The 18,245-nt window shown below is 42.6% G+C and overlaps 2 protein-coding genes across 7 annotated transcripts in view; one reads left to right on the top strand and one right to left on the bottom strand.

Moving 5' to 3' along the window:
* Nucleotides 1-245: 245 nt before the first annotated feature.
* LOC133155157 (succinate receptor 1-like) lies at nt 246-2,410 on the bottom strand. The gene is made up of 2 exons (XM_061280225.1): nt 1,956-2,410; nt 246-1,656 (listed from the first exon to the last, which is right to left on the bottom strand). The coding sequence occupies exons 1-2, from the start codon at nt 1,956-1,958 to the stop codon at nt 706-708; spliced, it is 954 nt and encodes a 317-aa protein (XP_061136209.1). The 5' UTR covers nt 1,959-2,410; the 3' UTR covers nt 246-705.
* Nucleotides 2,411-10,823: 8,413 nt separating this feature from the next.
* Nucleotides 10,824-18,245, top strand: part of LOC133155041 (muscleblind-like protein 1) — a 35,990-nt gene continuing 28,568 nt past the window's right edge. For 4 of the 6 annotated variants that reach the window (XM_061279992.1, XM_061279996.1, XM_061279995.1 and 1 more), the window contains exon 1: nt 15,294-15,450. The gene's annotated coding sequence lies outside the window, so the exon portion shown is untranslated. Of the gene's footprint in view, nt 11,058-15,293; nt 15,451-18,245 lie in introns of those variants that run through there. The other 2 variants (XM_061279994.1, XM_061279993.1) reach the window with 2 other exon arrangements.

An 18,245-nucleotide genomic window follows, 5' to 3' on the forward strand; every position in this document is an offset into this window, starting at 1 on the left:
TTTAAAAAATCCACACAGAAATCATATTAACAAAATGGCAAAATGTAAAAGAAAAACTAATAATAATCCCCAAAAAATATTTCAACTGCCTTGGCCATCCTGCAATAGGCCCAAAAATCACATGGATTTCTCATGATGCACCAAAATCCTCTAATTTTTCCAGGTTTCAAATAAATGTTTCCCCCTATAGCAAAAATGTTTGAAAAGAAAACTCATTATTTTAACACATGTATTAACCACAGGGACAATGTTTAAAATATTTTATTAAAAAAACAGTGAACTTTAAAAGTTTGAACATGAACGAAGGTTGTAACAAAGTCAGCCACTGTAAAATCAGCACAAAATGGAGTCTTCCAGTCTTCTTACTTCAAATCGAGGAGCTTCGTGTGTAAATCATCTTGAATTACATTTATCTCTTAACATTCCCTTTTCACTCAGTGAAATAAAAGCTTAGCACTCAGGCAGGAATTGAGTTCACATGGCCAACGCTGAGGTCTGGTGAGATGATGTCATGCATGTTGACAGTCCATCCTTACACCATGTTTTGGAAAACATCAAAAACAAAACAATTGACACTTAGTTGCTTACGACACATTATGACATGCTGACATCTTGCCTGACGTCACTTTAGAGGCATATTTTTCCACCCAATAGAGTGGAGAATAAATGAACAAATTTGCTCAAGTGTTAATTATTCTGAATTTTTCACACAGGCTCTCTTGGCTGCGATGTCTTTCTGGCCAGCTTTCGAACTTTTGCCAGCAGGAACTCACGAAACCTGTCCCCCATGAGGAAGTAGAAGACGGGATTGATGACGCTGTGCAAGAAGGCCAAGGGTCGGGTCAGAATGTAGAAGCCCTCGATGTACATCCTGGTACACAAGTGCATTTCCGCCCAGGCCTGCCGCGATGCTATCCTGACGTTTCTCATCACGTGATACGGCGTGTACAAAACCAAAAACATGGCCGACGCCGAAGCCACCACCCTGAGAGCGTGCTCGTATTGCGCCGTCCCGCGGCGAAAAACCCTTTCCTGAGTCTGCAGTAGCTTCGCAATCCGTCTGGAGAAACCGCAGAGTCCGAGAAGGGGTAGAACGTAGCCGGTTAAGGTGAGTCCCATGCTGTAGCCCAAAACGCTGACATCCCCCTGGAGGCTGGCAAAGTCATTGCAGCGACTCCAGTTTCGACTCTGCAGGTCCTGGAGCATCAAGGCTATCATGGGGATCACCTCCACGTTGACGGCGAGCCAGCTCAAGCCGGTCACGACCAACGCCGCCCGCGGCTTCAACAGGAAGTGGTTCCGCGTGGGGTGTCGGATGAGCAAAAAGCGATCCATGCTCAGCCAGACCATAAACAAAATGGATGAGTAGAGGTTGACATGCAGGACGTAGCGGTTGATGACGCAAGCGTAGTAGTTGGTTTCTCTCTGCTGGTTGGCGTAGAGGTAGGAGAGGCGTGGGAGCGTGCATAGGAAGATGAGGTCAGAGATGGCTAGGTTGAAGAGGTAAACATTGCAGCTCTGCCACTTGGGCAGGCAAAAGAGGTAGCCGAGTACAACCACCAAGTTCCCGGGGAACCCGATGCAGAATTCCAGCCCGTATGAGGGCGACAGGTAGAAACGCTCGAGCACATCAGCGATTTCTGTACAATTCAACACCTGGGAAAATACAATTGCAGTATTTTTTTTATTTTTAATTAATTAGATTTATTTTTGTATATATGAGAATATTCAGAGAATTTAGATCATTTTTTTTATTTTTAATTAATTTGATTTATTTTTGTATAGATGAGAATATTCAGAGAATTTAGATTCATTGCCAAAAATAATCATCAATTCATTTGGTAATCGTTTAAGTTGCCGGTTAATTGATTCAATGTTGCACAAGCAATGAATTCGCAACAAAGCTGACACAAATGATTGAATTCAATTCAAACTAACTTTTAAAGCTGACTCACCATTGTGACATCCAGCCGGAGTTCGTGAAAGCGCAAATAAGTCGTGAGCAAAAGAAGTGCAGAGTCCTGCTAACTGCAAAGTGGAAACGGTAAACACCGAGCGCTGCAGGTACTGCTGACTTTTATGACTTTTGGGGGAGAGAAAAAAAAAATGATACCACCACGATGAAGGAGTTGTGTCATATTTCCCAGCAGCAAACATAAGGCCGTGTTTGGTGTACAGAGAATAATAGCGAGTTGTTGACTTCCATTTGTAAGGGTGGACGTCAAGTGCTTTTTCACGCCAATTGCACAACTCGTGAGGTTGATTCGGACGTGCGTCATATTTTGGCAACAATGAACACAATGTTGGTCTGCCTTTTCAGAGCACATGATTCTCTGCTGAGAGACATGTGAGGGTTTTTTTTCTCGCGAAAAACAAAAAAACTTGCAAAGAGAGGGAACGTGATCTAGGTATTAGACAATCCGTCCATCCTCGGGAGAGCCGATCTGCGTGGGTTATTTGCTTGTATTACTAAAAGCTCAAGAAATGATTACGCGGCATTCCGAAGTTTTATTGGAGTAGGAAGCCTTCCAGTTGAAGGTCACCAATGAGGTTCGCAGAGTAAATCCTTTTTATCAAGCGACATTGAATAGCTCTGCGCGAGATAACGGAGAACAAATATTTGTGGAATATGTGAGAAGTTCTCACCGCTACTACTCAGAGCAAAACAAGAAGCCGTAGAGTCGTTAGCAGAAAACAGGTTTTCCAGCTTATCCGTGTCATGTCTCTTGGCATTGTGAGTTTTCTTTTTGTCAGCTGATTTTGGGTCCATTTACACAGCGCTCCGAAAGGCGACCTCCTTAGCTTTTCGACTTTACAATTGAAAGGTGACTGACAATGATGACAAACATTTAAGTTAGCTCATGATAACAGGGATTTTTTTTTCTTTTTGAAGAATAGACAAATATTTTGCAAGTGGTCAAACTTTTGTGGCTAGTCGTAAACACCTGAAGCACATTATCATTTTACAGAGGTCATGAAGTGGAATAATCCCTTTCCCATCGTCCCTCCAGGCACCATTTTACAGAGCATAAGAGCTCCCTCTAGCGGTGGACTCGTGTACTTACAGTGCAAAAAAATGGACCACACAATTGGATGTATTCATACGTGACCTGGTTACCAGCCAAATTGCAGGGCACATTTTTCATCATTATATATATATATAAAAAAAAAAATTCTGGAAATGAGCTTCTTCGTGATAGTACTTATCAAAATCGGACTTGGATAATGAGGAATATTTTTAGGTGGTTATAGTTTGCGCCTCGTGTATTTCCTCCTCCCACAGTGATAAGGAAATCAAAATATTAGACAGTAAACTGCAACAAGTGACATGTGACACCAAAGAAATTCGACAGAGGGCGGCAGATAGCCAAATCTCCAATATTTGGCCAACACGCCACAAAACGCTACCACGTGATGATCACAGTAATTTATGGTGAACACATTTAATTGGAATGAGAAAAGAATGTCAAATTATTAAGTTTCTTGGGAAAAAAAATGACACTTAAAAGGGGTAATCATAAAAAGCATGCAGTGAGACATGTTGAGAACAAACGAAATCACGAGGGATTGATTTGTCAAGGGTCAAGCTGTGTCAATTAGTGTCACCGTGACCTCATTACTTCGTGTGCATGTGTGTGCGTGCGTGTGAGCGAGAGAGACAAAGAAAAGAGGAAATCGAAAGTAGCAACATGAGATTCCTCCTTATGCAATGGACCCTTTGACCTCTTATCTGACACGGTAAACAAAGTCATTTGTTTCGCTGGGAAAAAATCCACAAACGTAACAATGTCAGTTTATCGGACGACAACGGAGTCAATTAAACGTGCTCAGCGTGTCACGTGCTGGCCCATTTTGAAAAGAGGTCTCCCATTAGCCTTCACTGTCCCACTTGCGCAAGGTGACACGGTTAAAAGCTTTTACCTCCATCATTCAGACGGCGACTTAATTGGATCAAAACCCAGCGAGTGTCTTTGTGTAATGAAATAAGAGTGCGATAAACCACTTAAGAAAACATGTCACAGCTTTACTTGAATGCTTTGTTTCGAGCCTAAAGCGCCATTCGCCGTAATGTCGGCTTATTCCGCACTTTATTCGTAATGCAACAAGCAGCTGTGTGATTTACACCCCCCCCCCGCCCCTTACACGACAACCCAAAGAAAAACAGTAGCTCGACTGTGTGCTCTGATTTTCCACAAAGCTTTGTCGCTTGTTTTCCTGCGCATTAAAAGTGGCAGCTGTGTGAGCGCGACACGGATGCGCTCCAAACGCCGACATCTGGGTGTCATTTGCCTGGCGTGTTCTTCTCACGCTCGCCATTCATTTCAGCAGGTGGCACTTTCACGTTCTCTGTACAGTCGTTTGCCCCAAAAACACAAACACACACACACACACACACACACAGAGATGCAGTCCACATAGAGGCTTTTTCATGACCAGGACCGCACTCGAAAATAACGACCCTCTTGTTCAGTGTCTCCGCTTGATGACATCATCGCGTTGGGAGCAGTGAAGCAACTTTTACGACGTCGGCCTAAGGACGCTTTCACCTTAGCACTCGGCGGATTGTTTTAATGGTACTCATTAACGCAGCGGCTAAACTTTGGATTTAAAACAACCGCAGAAACAAAAGTCTGCTAGCTTAATGCTAACACATAATGGGGAACAGCATGGATGGGCTAACGTATGGGATCTATGGTAGCAATCCATATTTAGTATTTACAGCCAGATGAATTGTGTGTGTGTGTGTGTGTGTGTGTGTGTGTTTTTGGCAGCAGAGGACAAAGTCTCTTTTCGCCAGCCATTGTCGAAGCACTCGACCGTTCTCCTAAATAACTCTCCCGCAGGAATGTGCCTCTGTCTGCTGCCCGGTAACAAAAGAAGGGACGCTCGGGGAGTTCCAGTTTTGATGTCTCTCTAAACGCTTTCTTCATCCAAAGATGTTTTTTGTCTGGGTTGAGTCATCCCGTTGGACTTTTGCCGTCACCTCGTTTATGAGACCAAAGGATACATATTGCTACCCGGGAGTCAAATAATTAACCCGTATGACACAATTGCACCCCGACTGTTCCCCTATTAGCGGCATGACTCTTTCATTTCCTCTCTCGGCGGGGTCGGGGGTGTCGCCCCTTGACATTGCTCGTCTCATGGTTTCACCTTCGCCGATTGGATTATTCGAGGCTCATATTGACCCACCGGCTCGCCCTCTTTGACTTATGTTGTGAGAACGTATGCGCCGGGGTGGACCTAAATTGGATTTTCTCACATATACGACATTTACATTTACGATGAACCCGTAGCAGATTTTCATCATTTTCTTTTATTTGCATTTATAACTTGAGGCGTGTCTTTTTATTGGTATTCCAGATATGCTCTAGCGGAGTGACGGCGCATGGCAATGTTTGCTCGTTTATCTATCTCCACGGGTTAGATTGCCATAAATGTTTGTGTGGACATTAATGGTCTCGAGGAGATGAAGCATTGCCGCTTCAGTGGTGCCATTATGGCATTTGCAGAATTGGTTGTGTTATTTTTAACATTGTTACCCTCTCAGGTAATGTGAATTGAATCAAAACAATATGGATGGATTAAAACATAAAAAATAATAAATAATTAAAAAAAAAAAAAGATTGCATTCTCATAGATTTTTCTGTGATTTATTCCAATCCATGAAGTTAAAGCAGATGAGAGGTGTATGCGAAGGAAAGAAAAAACATGATTCAAAAACTCCAACTAGAAAGTGTCTAAGGCAGCAATGTCCAGTGAGCAAGCTATTAATAATTTAACAGTGTTTAATATCATACGGCGAGCTGCTTGGAACACCATCAGAAGAAGAACATCAAGAAAACTGATGGAGTCTACCAGACGGTGTTTATATTATTACAACTATCAATAATATCAGGCCTCTTATTTGGTTTTTTGGAGTTTTGCGCTGCAAGTTTTTGCGTTAAGTACAAAATACAACGCTTAAAATATGCTGCTATGGTTTCTGAAATGTTTACTACGCAATCAATTCATTATGCATACGTTTTAGCTAACAGTTATCGATTAAGATGTCAAATTTAATTTTTTTTACCTGACCAGAAAAAAATCATTTGAGTGGTTATGGGCAAACACAGATCCGAGACGGAAGCTCCCCCGGACTACGCTGGCTCTCTCATGCGGATCCGGCTACTCTTGCTGCTGGCGGCGCATCAACCGGCTAAGCTTTTTGCAATGACCCGCTGCCTCTACAAACAGCTTTACAGTATCCCTGAGCCCGAGTCAGGTATTTTGCTCTCCCCTGTGTGCACAGCCTCCCCCCCTGGAAGAAAGCTCCATCCTTATTGTGTTTTTTTTTTTTATCCTCTGTGTCAACCCCGCACACAGGTTCGTTTGCACCTGCCTTGCTGTGTTTACACAAACACAGATGGCGTACGCACTCTTAAATGAAACGTCAGGGTGATGTCATTCCGAGTGCAGCCCGGAGGCTGAGTTTTAGCATTCGGCGCATGCATGACAGGGGAGTAAAAAGAAAAAAAAAAGACAAGAAGCATATTACCAAAATACAGCAGCAGGCATTAGCATTAGTAGTCTGGAGCAATATCATTAAACCACGAAGCAAAACTAGCAGAGCAAAGAATTGACTTATCTCCGACAATCAGCTTTTATCTAGAATCATTAGACTCTGCCTGACAACTGCTTCTGTGCTGCCCCCCCCTTCCTCGTTATTCCGCTCTCTGTTTCTGCCTCTCCATCAGAAACAAACAACGTATATATCTTTTTTTATATATATATTTTTTAATATATATATATATATATATTTAAAAAATATATATATATATATATATTTTTTTCCTTTATAAATAATAAATAAATAAATAATAAATAAATAATATATATATATATATATATACATAAATCATAAAAATAATAATATAATATAATATAATATTAAAAAAATCCCAAAGCCACGACTCATAGTGAGCAACGAAAGATGTCGAGCGGCTGGCGGCCAGGCCAGCAAAGCAAGCCTGGGACGCTGGCAAAGCGAGCCTGGAAGGAAGTCCACTGTGGTCTGGCTCGCTTGTACTTGGAAGCCTTATGAGGTACTTTGACACTACTACATGAAGTCAATCCAGATACTCTTCTCCTGAGTTTATTCACTGGAAGTGGCTACCAGAACTAGGCATTGAAATAAAAGCCGTGTGAAAAAATATATAATAATGCTCACTTTTAAGTGACACTGACAGAATAATAAGGATTTCTTCGATGCAATCTCATTCGATGGTGCAATGTTGTGGCCAGCGAGCGGAGCTTTTGCTCCCTTACCTGAGGCATTACGGACCTTTATGAATTATGCATATGAACATTAAGATGTAAAGCTTTCTCTCCAGTGTTTGGAGTTTACAATGAGTTAGTCAGTGCAGAAAATCACTTCCGTTCCAGTCAAATTAGGTCGTTGAAGGTAGCAAGGACACAATTGAAATTGCCGCATGCACGACGACATATGAAAATAAAATGAAATTTGGCAGAAAAAAAAAAAACAATAAAAAAAAACTTTCAAAGCCCTGCAAAGTGAATTCAGAAATTTCTTTCTAAAAAAAACAAACAAAAAAAATATATAAATAAATATAAAATATAAAAAAAATGTGCACACACACATATGAAGATAATTCATTTTGGTATCATGGGAAATGTAGTGCCGCTCTGAACTGTCGCCTCTCAGTGGGAGTTCCACATAACGTGATTGGATACGCTGTGCTAATGGAATTAGTAGCACATCTCGGGATTATGTCACAAAACCAGAAAAGGAAACTCGGATGGATTTGCATGTTTGACAGAAGAACGGCAAAAGCTTAGAAGGGGATAGACGTACGCATCGACTAGCGCGACCACCCTACGTCAACTACAAAATGTTGTGCGAGCTGTTTTTCAAATTCCATTTCACTCTTACAGTACACCTGGGATTGGAGTTAATTAAAACGGCCAGCACCTCTTGGAAGCCGACTTATTTTTAGCCAAAAGAGCAGAAATGTCACGGTTACCCATACGAGGGACAGAAGATAACGAGGAGCGCCGCTCATGTCCGAAGATGCGCTGTGTTGCTTCTAAGCGCGAGCAGACATTAAAGAAAACCCGAGAGGATGACCAAATTGTTCCCCGCTCACTTCGATTGATTTCATACACACGCGGTGCGATTACCGGGATCAACCGAGCAAGGCAAAGACAATTGGCCTAATTAAAAAAAGTCGCGGAATTGCCATCATTTCAAAAATACTGTTTTCAATTTCTTTTTTTATTTGCCGTGTGTGAGTCATTACGGCTGAGTCGCAGGAGGCGCCGATTTATCGTAAACCGCAACGATGGAAAAGGATTCCGTGGGCCGAGGGGATCGCATGTCTAGGTGAAACAAGAGGAAGAGTATGGATCCAGGACAGTTGGAGCTGGCTGCAGATAATCCCGCTATCCCTAAAGGCACCCCCGAGTCAGCACATTGTCGGGTATAAATCTTGTGCCTCGCGAGTAACACCAAAGTACAGATTGGATTCATAGGCGTCGGAATATTTGGAAGTGCGGCCTTCAAAGATCAGGACCGAGTTTGACAATGTTGTCTATCCAGCAGATCGTTTTTCCTGGTTATGTGCCACCTGTTGCCAGGCAGACTTTACCCAGACGGACCAAAGGAACCGCCTCCAATGTGTCCACTTGTGCGGCCATTTTGTTGAGCTGATGTTATTTTCAGAGCAATTCCGCATGTTGCCAGAAAGCCTTTCTCTTATTCAGAAACCACAGGACAAGACTGGCGAGATCCTATCAACTGAAAAAAAACTCCAGTCAACAGGCGTCAATGGTAGTGGGGCGGAGCCCAAAAAAAAATATTACAAACCCAAATAATTCTTGAGGAAATTCTTCTAAAAATCTGCTATATGTTTCTTCTTAGGAAAATGTGGAAATGTTGAAAAGAATTCCCAGAAAAATACCCAAAAGTCAAGAGTGGGGTGGCCGTGCCCCTGCAGCCCCCCCACTCTAGCTCCGCTAGTGGTCCCACCAATTAATAAAGACAAGCACTACAAAAAATGAATAGTTACCAAATCTTTCCAGCACGGCTATACAAATTCCCAACTGTAGAGCCGAGCCCACTATTGATCTTGTGACTGCACCCGGGACTTCCCTTTGGTTTACCTCTTGCGTGTGACAACGCATTCATTATGAGCATTAGTGGAGAAGTGGCCGCTTTCAGCCTTAAAGCAAGGTCATGATGACTTTGGCAATAATAAGAGAAGAATGCCTGATCTTTTCCTCCAGTGAAACAATGTGACCATGTGGACTTAAACGGGATATCTAGACTGTATTTTGCCTGAAGGCTGCTGCCGGGATTTTTTTTTCTTTTTCTTTTATTGTGAGCTATCACCACGCAAAAACGCTTCCTAGTTGGTGTCACTCACAACAGTTACAAGAAAACCGACATGAGTTCTATGGAAATTTTGTTTCAGTCAGAAAGGTGAAAAAAAAAATTTCAGCTATTAATTTCAAATGTATTTTCCCGCATTAACAAGCCACTAGTTTCCAATTATTCCCGAAAAGACGACTCTTTGAGCATCAATCACTTTTTTTTTTTCTTCGCTCAACGACAAAAACAAAGCAAACAATTTGGCGCTCTGTTATCCTCAGCCCGTCCGTCTGTGTCTCGCTGTCAGAACACCTGTTGTTTTTGTCAAAAGCGTTGTTCATTATCCGCCCCTCCCCCCACCTTGCATCTTTCTTCCTCGTCTACACGTCTTTCACTCTCTTGAGATGCTCCTCATGAATATTTCAATCCCTCGCAACACGACTTGGCTGATTAGCCTTATTGCTATCTCGTTCTTTCTCGGTAAATTGTAAGATCTGACGAGATCCCCGTCCAGTTCCTTGAAATAAAACTTCTTGACTATTTTCCTTCTACCAACATTTTTCATCCCCCCCTAATTCCAGTGAAGAAAAATGAATATTGCAGTTTGTTCTTCCCGTAATTACACGTCTACGTGGAAATTATTCCTCAGCCGCTGATATTGTGCTAATCAATGACGATTGAGTTTAAGGGCAATAAATCATTCAAATGAGCGGTGTGTGTGTGTTTCTGGTATCATGACACACAAGTCTCCACACTGGACCGGCAAGTGAGGTTGAGGTTGGATTTACAAGACCCGAAGGACAGCGGCAACCTTCCGCCTACTCCGTCCGTCTCCCTGGGAGACGGCGGGGAGGAAGGCCCTTCGATTTCCTTCTCTTTCTTTGTGCGTCTTGTGATTTAAATCCAACTCAAGTTTGGATAATGATGACAGTAATTCCGTTGAGGCCCAGCCTGTCTTGATATATTTTATTTTTTATACGCCGCTTATGTCAGGCCGCTGCCTCTCATTTGATCTGAGTGTCCAGCTGCCGATGCGAGGTCTTATCAAAGTGTAGCAGGCCCTTCGTGGTGTTAGCAAAGAGAAGCGACAACCATATCCTCCACACACACACACACTGCCCAGTTTATCGCGCGTGGCAGAAGCAACAGTTGGTGAGCAGCAACGGCGAGGATATTTCTGCAAACAAAGCCGTGTTGTTTTTATGTTTTGGTCCTCTCTTTCCGCTATGTAAACATAAAATAGAGGGCGGGAGAAAGTGGAGGTTGAGGGGGAGGCTGTTGCCACAGCAACCGTAGCTGCGGCGGTCGTCACGAGGCTTCTTCCGCTCGGGCGAAGAAGAGCGTATGAGTGGATGCGGAGTGTGTGAGTTTGCTTTCCATGCGGGAGGTGAGGATATCCCCCCCCCCCCTCCCTCTTGGTACCAGCTGAGAGTAGGCGAGCAAGAGAGAGAGAGAGAGCGCGACGCCATCACGCAGCGACCGCCGCTGTCGTGCACATTCATCAGTTGGTTTTGCAGGGGGTTGGGGGGGGGGTTGTGTACTCAGCCTCTCTCTCTCACACACACACACACACAAACGACTGCGACAAGACGCCAGGTAAGCCCTCCCGAAAATAATCTTGTCTGTTTCCGCCTTGCCAAGACAGCGCCATCCATTATTAGGGGATTAAGACAACTTGTATTTAATGGTAGGATTTATTTATTTAATTTTCTTTTACAACTTTGTTCGTGTTATATATACTATTTTGAAAAATAATTGTGATTTTTTTTTCCCAAATGTAATGTTTTTTTTTAAATAAATACATAAATTAATTTGTATTACAATGACCGACTAAATGTTTTGGTGTCATAAATTACGCTAGACTGAACCAAAAATTAAATTAGGTCAGCCAGTTTATTTATCTACCGTAATTTCTGGACTATGAATCGCGGGTTTTTTCAAAGTTCGGGTGGGGGGGCGACTTATACTGAGGAGCGACTTATATACATATATATGGGTTTTCTTTACTTTTTTGGGCATTTTATGGCTGGTGCGACTTATACTCCGGTGCGACTTATAGTCCGAAAATTACGGTACTTCAATTGGAGTCACTAACTTCCTTACACGTCGTAAAATTTCCCCAAATAAGTCTAGGTTATCTGTCGGGGGCAAGATTTTGGTTTTTAAAAAGTCACTAAGCATGGTGTGATTAATTCAATTGTAAGTCATTGAAGTTGTGCCTCGGTGACCTGCTGACTCAGCAAGTGTGCTTGTACGTTTTCCTAACCGACGCTCTGGATCGACTGTCGACTTTGAGCAGACTTGGTTACTCTTACCCAAGATTGGGTTAATTACTTGAACCAAACAGATTAGGCTGAAAATTGGATTTGGGCTGGCTGAAGTCAATTCAATGAAAAAATTATTTCCCACACAAGATGTGAGCGACTTGCTGTGTTGACCCGTGACGGAGGAGGTTATCTCTAAATAAAATTCGTTAAGTGAAGCTACAGGGCTAACCTGATATCCCATTTCTTGCTAGCTTAAAGTCATCAAGTAAAGCTACAGGGCTAACCTGATAACCCATTTCTTGCGAGCGTAAACTCATCAGCCTGGTTTTTAGCCCGAGTCGGATCAAAATCTTGACTCCTGGGTGAAATTCTAAACCCAAAGCGCTTGATCTCTAGCCCCATAACTTCAAACGTCGTATTTGAAAGGTCATTGTGTGGTTTTAGCTAGCAGACGCCGGCTGCGGGGCTGCAGCGTCTCTTGAAACGTAATTACCTTATTAAGGGACTCAAATGGGAGATTTTGTTTCTGGATCATGTGATTCCACAGAGAAATCATGTTTCGGTCTCGTGTGCAGACGTTCCGCTCGGTCCAAATAGGCCCTGAGTGAAAAATAGCTTGCAAATAGAAGCTAAACGAATGGGCGGCCGAGTCGGGTTGCACGCTGATCCCTGAAGAACGCCGGCTACATCGCCGTTCATTTCACTTATATTGGCCTCGGCGCGGTTGTTACGTTTTATCGGGCTGCCTGCGTGCACGTGTGGCACGGCAAGAAAATATGAAACTAACATGCAGATTGGATGTTAAGTCTTTTCCATTTTCCGTTCGCTCCATTTAGCTCCAATTCATTTTCCCGCCACTTCTCAAAAAGCAGCTCAGAAGTGTGTTGACAGTTTGAGATTTGTATCCAAATGCAAAGTGCATTATGAATAAAATCTAATATTATTAAGTTACACACACATCTACATATATTCATCTCATGAGACGTTTAAAATAATAGCCAAGTCAAAAGAGTTTTTCGGACCGCCATTTGACGTAAAAGTACGACGATTAAGAAAAGTCATAAATATTCAGCATGTTAGGGAGAAAAGTGACGTGAAATCCATTACAACCGAGCCGAAACCACTTTAAGCAGATCACCTTGCTGGAAGTTTCCATAAAAATAAAAATAATAATATCTGGGAGCTTCTCTTGCTGTCAGTTGAGCTATTTGGCCTCGCTTAGCATGAAAGATGATGGATGGCTCCAGATGTCGCCGTTAAATTCTCCCTCTCTTCCTCCGTGTGTTCTTTTTCCTCTTACGCCTTCCTTGTTTTCTTTTTGGAATAGGCGGCGGTGGCCTTTTTAAGGGATCGCAAAGAAATGTTTAGCGAGCGTACATTTTCGCTCACACCCTTCTTCTCCCTAAACTAACTCAGTATCACGTACACTTCCAATATCCTATCAACGTGTCAAACTCAAGGCCCGGGGGCCAGATACGGCCCGCCAAATCATTTTATGTGGCCCCTGAAGACAAATTGTGCATTGGCTTCATGTGCCAATACAAAAATTACAAATTGTCTTCACTAGTAAAAAACAAAAAATAGAAAAATTGCTAGAAATATTTATTAGCATTCATCTTTTTAAAAATTTCAAACAGTTTTTTTACTAGTCTCTGATTTCAAAAGTAGTTATTCATCAGTTTGCTGTGTCGCCTATAATGTAATGTAATGTAATGTAATGTAATGTAATGTAATGTAATGTAATGTAATGTAATGTAATGTAATGTATAATATAATATAATATAATATAATATAATATAATATAATATAATATAATATAATATAATATAATATAATATAATATAATATAATATAATATAATATAATATAATATAATATAATATATAATATACAGTATCACTATTTGACATTTCCTGCTTTCACCTACTTCAAATTTCCATTCAACTTTAAAGTCCTACAAAATCTAAATAAGAAATATCATTTCAAGCAGAGTGTCTTCTGCGTGAACCCTCGGCGGTAGAAGTAAACACAAATCCCGTTTGGGGTGACATCACGCTATGTATTTTTAGAGTACATCTGTAAACAATCATAAGCTTGTGGTTTCTGTGCAACGCCTTGAAGGCGCTTCGAGGGCCTTTTGCGAGTCAGACTGGGGGGGTGGGGGGCCCTTGAAATTGACTGCGGCGCTTTGACCGTGGGGACATATTGTAAATATTTATACATGCAGGTCCATAGTATGAGCTCTGGGGAGGAGGCTCCTGTCAAATCACACACACACACGAGCTAATGTAGTGATACATTCCCAGCACATGACTTGTTGCAGTCACACGTCAGTGAGTGTGAGGCACTTAGTAACATCCACCTGACACACACACACACACTCACATGCATGCACCTGACGTAATGTTGCTGGAGTTTACCGCCATGGCAACAGTTGGGACTCTTGCTGTCCCGGAGCGGACGGATGCTGGAGAGTGTGTTTATTACTGCGTCACATTGAAAGGTCTCTCGAACACAGGGTGTCCCCAAAAAATAAAAAATATGAATAGCTATCGACACAGATTCTAGAGGTGCCTCCCGAAGCAAATGGATAATTAAGGTCTATATTATTGTCAATGGCAGTGAAGGAATATTGGTTTTTAATTGCGGGGGGAAATCAACGACGCATTGGACTCCGACAAACAAAGTTTGAGCCAGCGTTTGTTTTTGTCACGCAGAACTTATTTAATTCAAAAGATGTACGAATTGAATTCTTGAACACAGCCCGGCGCCACTCAAGTCTTGTTTGTCCCTCGACTGTTGGCAAATGTTGATGACAGCCGTCAAACCAAATGGAAATACTGGCCAAAACATCCTTGATGAAAAAGCCTTTTGTTTTACCTCCAGCTTTTCATCTCAGAAACATTCACGGCAAAGCATCCAAAATCCGGCGGCCCTTTTTTTTTTTTTTTTAGACTTTTAAAACACCGCGTTACAAAATCTGAATTTCTACGCCTACCTGTTGAAAAACGACAACGCAGACAAATACAAAATGTCAGCCAAATGAGATGTCGAAACAAAAACGGCTGGAGGTTTTGACGACGGTGACCCTTTGACCCTGGAATCGATTAACTTCTCTTTCCATTATTTCCTTTGGGGAAACATCGATTCCAAAGTGAACCTCCGTCCTTTCACCTATTGTCTTCGACCTTGGCTATGTTTACCGTGCATTTTTTTTTACTCTGCTCTCGTGGATAGAAAGTGAAAAAGGGAAGGTGTGTGGGTGCAGGTGGTGTAAAAAAAAAAAAAAAAAATGCATCTGGATAAGAGGTAGTGGCTGCAGATGGTGAAGAGACAAGGACGAGGGAGGGGCCAGAACATCCGAGGCGCTTTATTTTCACACTATATAAAATCATAGTAGCCGACAGTAGAAGTTTGTTCAAGACCCCCCCCTCCTCCCGACCTCACGCCCCCTCTATTAACCTCCCCCCTCCTCTTTCCACACCTCCTCCTTTCTGTATACGACCCCAGCCGTGAGATTCCTGCTGCGGATAAATTGTGTGTGACACGTTTAGCCTGCGCTGCCTTAGATGGAGACGGCGTGCGCGCCACTGAATGCGGCGAGTCTCAGCCAAGAGGGAAGGCGGAAGAGGGAGTGAAGGGCGGGCGAGAGAGCGAGCCAGGGAGGGAGGGGAGGAAGAAGGAGGAAGGGAAAGGAGGAGGAGGAAGGGGGGGAGGCAGTGACAGAGGGGAGAGGAGTGCCGCCAAGCAAGCATGAGGTTTTCACTTTCCATTCTCCTCTCAGCAGCAGTCAGATGAGAGTCCTTGTGCACAGTAAGTCTGTTTGCTCTCCGTGCGTGTGTGTGTGTGTGTGTGTGTGAGCGACAGATAGACAGTGTGTGTATATATATATATGTGTGTGTGTGCGTTTAGACACCAGCACGACTTGTCTCATTATTTACTCCCGCTCGCTTCTGCCATATCACTTTTTGGAATATTTTACCAACCATCTGGATGTCAGTGGGATGGATCCCTGCATGCGTGCGTGTGTGTGTGCGTGTGTGTGTGTGTGTGTGTGTGTAGTTGCGCATATACATGGCATGCAGATGGGCAGCGTGCTTCTCCACTAATGTGCAGTAGTGTGAGGCGGGACACTTAATGTGGAAAAGAGCTGAGCGGACAAACAAATGGGCGAGCGTCAGTGTTTAATGTTGCACGGAGTTGTTGGCGCACACACACACGCGTACACACACATTGAGACATTGACACACATCCTCAGTTCTGGCAGACTCTATTTCTCACACTCTTCCAGTTGGACAGCAGTGTTGTGAGTCCTACTGTTGATGCTGTGGATGAATGACAAAACACACACACACACGTTTCCGACACTATTGGCAGCCATGCTCAGGAAAATATTAACAAATACACACATGCACGAACGCACACAAGTCGTCCGTATTGAATTTTGCATTAGTTTCTGATGCAAATTGTCTGATTTGACAGCACTTTTTGTTTGAATTGTTATCAGTCTTTGGGTTGAGTGTATTGACTTGTGAGGTGGCTCCCACCCAAAGGTTCATTAAAGGCGACGTTTTGATGCAGAGGCGTCACACAGGAGGCGAACGAACGCCTTCCGAAAATCTTTGAAGGGAAAATGATAATCGCCGCTTACCTGGCATTCGTTTACCGTCCAAAAAAAACTTCCGATCGGATCGTATGATAGTTCGCTGTCGTAATGTTGTCATGTGCCGATTGATCAATGACATCATTGATTGGATCCGCAAAATAGGACACTAGAGCAAACTCAATCTCATTCACTCGAGGGACATTCTGTGCTGCTGTTGGTAATAAATCAACGTTTTCCCTACAGTCAGATTGTGTAACATTATTTTTTTAATATTTGTAATTAAGTTTGGCTATTTGAAGGCCTTTCTGGTGTTTAAAGAGATTGGGCAGATTAATCCAATTTTGATTGGACTGTGGATCGTTTTTTTTTTGCTCGATTTCATCAATGATCAGCTCCAAAATCCGTCATCTGCATTGGGCTGTTGTGCGAATATCTGCACTGCATCTGAACATTCTGAAAGATTACAATGTAGCCATATGGCTGTGGAGTATGGAGGACCAAAATTGGCAAAAATAAATATATGTGAAAATAATAAAATATATGTGAAATAAAATTACATTAAAATACAGATTAATTCAATTATATTTATTTTTTCCATTTTTTTATTGGATTCATTTGTACTTTTGTTATTTCCACATATTTTCTATAATGTCATTTTTATTATATACCTATTATTATAACTTTTTTCACATTCATTTATTTTGGCTGATTTTGTCCTTTAATGCCGAAAGAAATGGGAAGAAGTTCACTTGGCTGACTTCCATTGAAGTATATTTCCCATTCATTGACAGTGTGTCTGTCTCCGTATGTGTTTGGCTAGCAACCAGTCCAGCTTGTTATCGTAATGTCGGTGGCCAGAGGTGATAAAGTTCCATCAACTCCCCCAATTTTGTGGCCCGATTGTCACGTCGACGAGTGCTAACACTCCAACGCTAGCAATTGCTCTCCCTCTCATCCTCGCCCTTCTTTTCTCCCGTGACTCGTCTGTGTTTCTCTTTTAATGTCTGCTCGGGGAAAAAAAAAGGCGTCGCCTCAGATCAGAGCAGACAGACTCACAAGGTCATCGGAGGAAAGAACCGTATCTCAAATCTTTCATGGTGGGGGGGAAAAACTGGATTGGAATTTGTGGAATTACGTGTAAAAATAATACATCTGTCAGCCTTTCTCTTCCTTTGGCCCTGAAGGGTCATCTGCTGAATGCAGATGTGTGCGAACAAAGTCAGCATGCATTCAACAAAAAAAGCAAAAAAAAAACTGTGAGCTGTGATCAAGTAGAAGGTGACTGGGAGTACGACACAGAGCACGCCACGGGCGTTTCGAGAGACACATAAACGGCCGGGGGGAGTCCTTTGAGAGCATTTGGCGAGTGGCAACATCGCAGGCCAGTCACTCAATGGCTTGTGATTGCTATTTTCCCAGCAGTCTGTAAAGCTGCCCCCCCCCCCCCAACACACACTCGCAGAAGATGTAATCTTTGGTAAATACAGCCGGCCCCCTCGGAGTTTACCCGTCGTGATTTCCGCAGATTACCTTGTCAAACGTGAGCCATTAGTCATAGTCGAGAGAAGTGGACAGATTACTGCCTGTTCGGCCCTCACGCTGCTTTTCGCCGAGATGGCCCCGCTTTAGAAAAATGACCGCTCATCGTTAAAACAACAACAAAAAAAAACATGTTTATGTCAGAATGACATCGCTGTGGTTATGAAGGAGAAAGAAATACACCTGTATGGTTTAATGAGCGCTAGTACAAGAGCAGTACAGTGGTTTGTGTTTTCTGCCATTTTAGAGTGAATAGAGAGCAGTCATTACGACTTACCAGAACGCTTCCCGATTTTTTTGGGCGAAGCACCAAATCGTTCAAGAGGAAGTAGTGACCATTTGACTATGCTGTCATACCTACATATAAGTGGCAAACACGCTTGGATCAACATTTTAACATTCTTCCGTCATAGTTTAAACGGGTGACGCGTCAGTCAAAACAAAATGACATTATGTGATTAAC

This window comes from Syngnathus typhle, linkage group LG6 (genome assembly GCF_033458585.1).
Source record: "Syngnathus typhle isolate RoL2023-S1 ecotype Sweden linkage group LG6, RoL_Styp_1.0, whole genome shotgun sequence".
Classification (NCBI taxonomy): domain Eukaryota; kingdom Metazoa; phylum Chordata; class Actinopteri; order Syngnathiformes; family Syngnathidae; genus Syngnathus; species Syngnathus typhle.